General features: G+C 40.2%; 1 protein-coding gene across 2 annotated transcripts in view; it reads right to left on the minus strand.

Moving 5' to 3' along the window:
* Positions 1-799: 799 nt before the first annotated feature.
* lrrc4bb (leucine rich repeat containing 4Bb) overlaps positions 800-8,192 on the minus strand; it is an 8,688-nt gene continuing 1,295 nt past the window's right edge. For both annotated transcript variants that reach the window (XM_017034732.2, XM_008314627.3), the window contains exons 2-3: positions 4,711-5,323; positions 800-4,626 (exon numbers count right to left, since the gene is read on the minus strand). In XM_017034732.2, the coding sequence (XP_016890221.1) occupies positions 2,638-4,626; positions 4,711-4,953 (2,232 nt within the window). In that variant the 5' untranslated portion in view covers positions 4,954-5,323 and the 3' untranslated portion in view covers positions 800-2,637. The remainder of the gene's footprint in view (positions 4,627-4,710; positions 5,324-8,192) is intronic.

An 8,192-nucleotide genomic window follows, 5' to 3' on the forward strand; every position in this document is an offset into this window, starting at 1 on the left:
AAAAAAGCAACAAAAATGACAAAGGGTATCACTGTATACGTTATTCCAATATGACTACGGTATTTTCAAACTAAAATTAGTAATTAGTAATAAAATTATCGTTAAGAAGGACCATACGTCAGTGCTACAGAGGATCGGTAAGAATTAGGTAAAATGATTCACTGTCAGAAAAAGGCAACAAAAATGACAAAAGCCGATTTCCAGCACAATTACTGGTACCAGCTGCTGCAGACAGTAGCTGGACCTTCACGTGGTTTAAAACCAACATCAGTATCTGGACTGTTTTCTGTTCAGACGAGACCAGCGGAGGTAACACTTAAACTTAGCTTAAAGTTAGCTTTAAGCTTAAACTCTCTAACTAAAAAGACCTGCTGTCAATAGTGACAGTATTTTCAATACTGTGTTTCTACGCCTGTTAGAGTGTTGCTAGAAAACGTACTACATTTTGAAGGACTGAGTTCAACTCTAACGGCTAGATTTTTTTTGGAAGGCTCAAAGACCTTACGTAAGGTAAAATACAGAAATAAACATGTAATCAACTCTACCTCAAATATAATTGGATACCATTGAAAAGTAATCATTTTGTTTACACACACACATACAAAGGGAGAAAGAAGGGGGAGGGGGGGCACTACTGCAGCCAGAACCACAGTTTTCGTCTTTTTTTAGTTTGTTTTACATACATTTTCTGCACATTCCCTTTTTGCTTAATTGCGTTTGTTTTTTTTACATAAATTGTCTGCACATTCCCTTTTTGCTTAATTGCAACATTTTCGGTTGCTAAATAATAAATACAGTGTGATATCTCCAAATAAGTTTATTTTAATGTTAACCTTTGCCTTTGTCTTTCTGTTTTACCAAAGGCAAGGGAGAAGCATGTTGAGTGTATAAACTCACACGAATGCACCTTCATTACAAATAGAGTCATCTAGATCTGTCGAAAACAGGAATTTTCCAAAACCATCAACATAGAAAGAACATTTATGGGAGAGTAACAAAGAAGCTGCACAAACATGTTAATAAAGGCAAATGGCACCCTATCGTTACTACATGACTAATGGCTTGAGCAAAACTGTACGCTCGTCCCCCGGCTAAGCAAATTAGCTTGCATAATGTCTCGCTCTTTTCTTTTACTTACTGTCGATCCACCACGTCCCAGTGTATGATTGATTTATTCCACAAGTAATGATACATGGCTAGACAACTGTTCACGCTATATCAAACTAACGGAAAAGTAAAGAAATGCAGAGTTGAAACACAAGAAGCATAAGTGGCAAAAAAAACCAAAAAAAAAAAAACATATGAAATCTCAAATGTAGAGATGTCGCTCGTACAATTGTAATACAACCAGACATATTTTTTATTATTAATATACTGTACATTTTCATTCATTCTAATTATCCAAAGATGAACGGTAAATCCTTCCAACAATGCTGCTGCTGCAGATAGATATCTATGCTATCCCGAAGACAGCTTAATATGGCATGATCGTGGCAACCAAGAGCAAGGAGGTCACATCGAAATACCTACAGTATAAGCAACTGCCTGGCTACTGATCTTTTCTTCAACATTCTCTCACACGTTGTCACTTTACCACACATATCGGTATCTTTGCATTGGTTTATCCTTACGTTTGTGAGTCAGACCTTCACCTCTGCCATGACATGACGGGCTCTACGTCTCCAAATTTGATCAATCCAAACACTACAGTAGGTAGGAAACGCATGATCCACTGTAGAACACAAAGGTTGTCGTTTTTATCTTGTAGCAACTGAACGTTTTTTTTTTTTTCTCAAACATATTTGCATTGAACTCAACCTAAACTGACCGTACAACGCCAATGCAAAGATTCTTAATGCGTGTTGCGATGGAGCCCTTGTTTTTCTGAGAAGTAGCCCAAGCTTAACCAACCCTAGCTATACCCCCCCCGCCCCCGTGATTATTCACAAAGAAACAAACCTTTCCATCTGATACATCCTCCCTAAAATACCTTTCCATCTGTGAGTATTTAATGATACATATTTAAATGAAAATATATTTATATAATTTGTGGATTTTTCACAGTAGTTTGTACTGCACTGTACCTTTTCGTCCATTTTTTTTTTTTTTTTTTTTTTTTTTTTTTTACATCTAGATGATGTTCATCTCAAGAGCGTTTGCTTGAGTTACTTGATAGAGACTGTGGATTTCTTCTTGGTTAGAAGAAAATGTCATTGATATTTATTTTTTTTTCTTTAAATATCTCTTCCATGTGGGGTGGTGCGTAGAGCGCAAGTCTTTCTTACTTTCTTGGCAAACAATGACGAGGGTACTGAGTAATCAGAAAGGCTAGTTTGTAAGGTCATAGAAACTGCAAAGAATGTTGCTTTGGCACAGATTTACATTGTAGCAACGCCCATTACTTGGTCTTCATGGTCTTGATCCTGATAACTAACACAAATGGTCCATTGTAGTAATCCTTGGCTCCGTCCATATTTGTGTATTGCCACAACAGTCTACACCCTCCCATAGAGTAGTGTCAATGCAGTCTATTACTGTATCTTGTCATTCTGTGCATAAAACCAACGTCGACTCCCACTTGCTTACGAACGTCAATTCACTCGCACTCTCCGCGTGCGTACTCTCGCCTTAAGTTTTTCAGATTTGAGTCTCTTGTACATTTTCCTTCGAGCTGCCTTTGAAAATAAGTGGTTCCATTTGGGGATTCTGGTTTTGGCTCATTAATCCCTTGATTGATCCATGTAGACCCATAGTAGGCATAGGCAGAGACATTTGCAGTGGTGGGGACATAGAATTTGGATTGACGTTGAGACCACTGCCTGATGTGGTCAGCAAATTTGTCGTGGAAATGGGAATCGGGGTGCACGATATGGGGATATCCTGGCCTAGCGGGCTCTTGTTACTCCCCATGCCGCCTGGCACCATTGATTCCGAGCCAATACTGAGACCTATCACGTTATTGTTGAAGTGATGCGTCTTGTAGTAATGGTTGAGAGTATCTGTACGTCCAATGTTGGGCAGATTGACTATTTCTGGACGATGTATTCTCAAGGTTCCTTCTCCACTTGTGCCAGAATTCATCGTGGAACCACCCGAGATACCACTGCCGGCCCCAGCACCGATCTCATCTTCAACATTTACAATCTCGATGGCTCTGGCCGGACCATGGTGCTTATGTAGCTGGTGCTGCTTCCGCAGTTTGTAAAAAACCACCAACATTACAGCCGCCATAAAAGTGATGGCCACAAAGCAACCAATGATAATCTTAGTGGTTTTCATCACGTCATCCAAGCCTGGAATGTTTGTTACATCTATTATGGATACAGTCACTGCATTATCAGTAGCTCTGTTGGCCCGTGGGGATAGTGGAGAGAGAGACGACAGAGAGGGAGATATAGTAATACCAGGTCTCCCATCTAACACTCCTCGTTGAACAGTTGGATTAGAGAATTCTATCAAAGTCTCGTTGATATACTGTCTGGCAGACTCTTTGTCCTTTGTCTCCACTGTTTCCACAGTAACAGTCGTGAAGTAACTGTAGCTGTTGCTGGGATCTGATGCCGACACATTGAGAACAGCCGTTGCGGTAGTGTTACCTGCCGAATTGGTGACCATGCAAGTGTACTGCCCAGTATCTTGCATGGTCACGTTTGTAAAGTTCAGCGTTCCGTCATGAAGCACTGAGATCCGAATTCGGTACGAACCGTGGGTCATCAAAGTGCCGTTCGGAGTGAACCAATTCACAGAGGTCATCGAGGTTCCCGTGCGACACTTCAGCTCCGCGGCCATACCCTCGGTAACGTTGAGGTCTGTAGGTGGCTCAACAATTACTGGGGCAAAGCAGGTAAAGTGGGTCTGATCCAATTCCCCGATGTACTTCCCCTTTAGACCTGGAGGAGCGTGACAGCGGGCGCAACAAGTTGTATTACTAGGAACCATTTCTTTAAGCCACCAGCTGAGCCACAGAACATCGCAGTTACACACCCAAGGGTTGTGGTTGAGATGAACCCGTTCCAGTTGGTGTAAAGGGGTGAAGAGGTCGTGGGGTAGTGAATGCAAGGAATTGTGGGAGAGGTTAAGCTCCTCCAGGTTCTTGAGGTCATCAAACGCATTGCGCTCAATCACTGACACTCTCGAATGCATTAGCCAAAGTTTGCGAAGTGACACTAGGCCTTGAAAGGATCCAGGCCGGACTATACCGAGCTGGTTCCCTGACAGCTCCAATTCTTCTAGTCGTACTAGCGGGGTTAGATTGGGTATATCCTTTAAGCCACACATGCCAAGATTCAAGAAGCGAAGATTTACCAGACCTTCGAAAGCAGCCTCTGAAATGAAATCCAGCCTCCTGAGTTCCCCAAGATCGAGGCGGCGTAAAGAGGGGACTCTGTGAAAGGCAAATGCAGGCAGTGTCTCAATAGGGTTATTCCGCAGCCATAGTTCCCTAAGCTTGCTGAGATACTCGAAGGCTTGAGATGGTACTACGGTGAGGCGGTTGTCAAAAAGCTCGAGAGTGTTGAGGTTGGGAAGGCCATTGAATGCTCCGACCTCGATCTGTCGAATGTGGTTCTTGGAGAGCTGGAGGATTTCCAAATGTCGCAGGTGCTTAAACGTGTCAGATTTGATCACCTAGCATTGAAACATTTCATAGCACAGCAGGGTTAGAATCACTGTTAAACATGTGCAGTACCTACAGTACAAGGTTGTCGTTACCTGAATGGAGTTCTCTTGCAGATTGAGATAACGTGTGTTTTCTGAGATACTCTCCGGGACTTGATCTAAAGTCTTTCTGGTACAGATGACACGGCTTGCCTGGTTGGAGCAGGTACAGGGGATAGGGCAAGGGGGCGCTGCCTCTGTCAGCTGAGGTCCATGGTTGTGCAGCCACAACAAAAGCTGGACCAACCAGAAGAGGAGGGAAGGTTTACAGGGGTTGGTCACCATGACAACATGCATTGCAAATGAGTCATGACCCACCCCTATTGCAATAATTTTAATATGTCACCTCCAAATGAGCGAATTTAAGTGCTCACATTGATGTTCATATTTAATTTCATTTTTGTTTTCTTAAGTTAACGGCATTGATGTATACTGATGTGAAAACGCTGCCTTAAAATGAGATTTTTTAACATTGCACAGGTTCCACTAATTCAAAATGATCCAACACTATGACTATAGATCAACTATAACCCATTTGAGGATATTTTGTGTGGGGTTTTTTTTTTTTTTTTTTTTTTTTTTTTATTTTACAATAATGTTTACTGCATAAAATGGAGGGCGTTAAAAGGGGGGTTGGTTTGGGAAGCGTCGTCTTCGAAGGATTTCACTGCAGATAAAAGAGAGAAGAAAAAGGAAGTCAAAGAAGTTCACAATGGCCTTAAACTAGTCATCAACCAGAAACAAAACATTTTTTTAATTGCTAAGGACATAACATTCTGGATTGGGATATTACATAAGTACATATTACAGCGCAAATCTACACTGTCATTACAGGGGGGGGGGGGGGGTTGGGGGGGTTTCGAGATACGAGGTACCCGAAATACGAGTTTAGCAATTTTTGCAGGAAACATCGAGTTACGACTTGTTCAACCGGGCTCCATGTTTACACTCAACACTTATGTTTTTGATGTTTGATGGGCGGGGAATGTATTTAATTAATTAATTAACAGTATATTTCTGGGGCTGGAACAAATGATTTGATTATTATTTGGTTATTTTTAATGGGGGGGAAAATGCAAATCGAGATACGAGTGGATCGACATACGAGAGCTGTTGTGGAATGAACTCGTATCTCAAAGCCCCAGTGTATACTGATGTATATAGAGTATATACAGTACTGATGTATATACAGTATATAGATATACAGTATATATATAGATATATCTATAGATATATGTGTATTGCATATAAAGTAAACTGAAAAGTGCAACTGCCAATACTCTAGGTCAATTCTGACACTGTTTTACTTCTTTTGTACTGTTTTTCTGGTAACTTTAAAGTGAGTTATTATGTTCAATGTAGTACCAGCCCAATTGTTGATTTCAACTTTGCCCTGTTCAATTTGTGTCCTCCATTTCTACTGTAGTTTCACCGAAAAGCTGTACTGTTCCCTAACTGCGGACCTGAAAAAAAAAAAAATCTTTTTCCATTCCCCAAACAAAGCTCCGCTAACTAAAGTAAAGCTGCTGGACAGAATTGAATGACTTGATTCAGAATTGAATGTCGGTGCTCTGGGGGTAGAGGAAGTTTTGTTCCTCTTTGCATTGCCATGATGACTCTCAATACATTTAAAAAAAAATATATATATATAAAGTTATGCATAGGTAGCAAAAACGTCACAGCCTTTATATATGTATGGCTGCAAAGCCACATGTTCCAAATCACATGGGGATTTTTATCATCGAATGCTATGTATATATATATATATATATATATATAAAGCAAATAAAAACGACTGCTAAATAGAATAAGAATTTTGTTCCAAAAAGAGCTTGGAACATAGAAAACATATTGTTTTGAGAACACGACAGAAAACGGCAGTTACAGTAAACAAATGTTACATTTGATCAGAAATATATATAATAAATATTCCTATATATATAAATATATATACACGTTTTATATATACAGGAAAAATATTTTTGTTAAACAAATACACGTAATGTACAATGTTTGATACTTTTTATACATGTCTGTATATGCAGTATATGCATATATTATTATTGTAGTTGTCTTTCCATCCCCCTTACGACTTAAGCACAAAGTGTTTGTTGTTGTCTCAAGGTTGACCGTGTTAGCCGGTCAGCCACAGTCGACGCATTGTCTATTCAAGACAAACAAAATCTGATCTCAGTAAATCTGGGATCTTTTTGCCGTCGCCATCCGTGGCTTTCCACGTACAGCTTACATGTACACGCTGTCGCCCGTGTAGAGGTTACTACTTTCCAGAGCTTTTATAGCAATCTGCGGTACCTCCAGCAAGAAACACTGTTGCCGTGGCAACCGACTCACTCACCATCTTGTGTTTTTACTTTCCCACCGTCCTGTTCCAAATCACTCTGAGCTAAGCTGAGCTTGACTGAAATCAATGTTGAACGTATAGTTAACTTAAGCAAATTAGCATATAGATATATAATATATATGTATATATATATATATAATATATATGTATATATATATATATATATATAGATACTGTCCTTCTTTCAGAGCCCCTTTTAAAACTGCCATTTTTATTGCAGAGACCTCTGTAATACCATAACGGACTTAAAGGTCACAGACGGTTGATTAACACTGTAAACACCAGCGGCAAAAGAGCGAGTGCAGCACCTTGTATTTGTATTTGGAGACGGTGCACAGCAGGCAGGGCCACAACACTCGGTTCACAAGCCAATGTTTTGCTGCTTCTGTACAGTTGGTACAGTGTAAAAAAAACTGCTACACACCGAAAATAAAAAAATTGGATCAATTGCCACTTTTTCTTCCTGGGCTAAGACAATCGGTGGGTTCTATAGAGGCCCCTGATGCCCTTTTATGGGCAAAGGGGCAAACCGAGAGTGAAACGTCGCCAAATACATTTTGCCCAGTTGACCCTAACTCAAGTCTATGAAAGGCCCCAGAAAAAAAAAAACAACAATGCCTGTGTACATTCATTCAGTTGATGCCTTTTGCCTTGACCTGGCACCTACTCGTTCTACATCACCTAATGGCAGCAGCAGAGAACTGCATCAGCAATGGCCTTTATTTTATTTTTAGCACATGATTCCTTGACTCATCCAAGAGTCAATACTGTCGCCTGTGGCCTCCACCTTGTTGCGAAATGTCTTCTTCTTCTTTTACGCCATGGAGACATCAGCATTTAGACTTTTTTTTTTTTTTTTTTTGCTAACATAGCTCTGACAATATATATTTATTTATCGACCGTGCATTGTAGTCACGTACCGAGGGATCATTAAAACACAGCGGAGCGTGGTTGTATGAAATAAAAAAATAAAAATAAAATGAACTGCAAGCTGCTGCCTGTTTGCAAAAAACAATTTTTTATATGTACTACATGTTACCGGAGACTTATTGGGCGTTCATATATATACAGATGGTCTAGAATGGTGAGCACACAGGTTCATAGATGCAGCAAGGCGCACATCATCTATTGTAACTATGACAACGCCAGATTGATTCAGGACGTGGAAATCTTG

Source organism: Cynoglossus semilaevis, chromosome 8 (assembly GCF_000523025.1).
Source record: "Cynoglossus semilaevis isolate Cse_v1.0 chromosome 8, Cse_v1.0, whole genome shotgun sequence".
Classification (NCBI taxonomy): Eukaryota; Metazoa; Chordata; class Actinopteri; order Pleuronectiformes; family Cynoglossidae; genus Cynoglossus; species Cynoglossus semilaevis.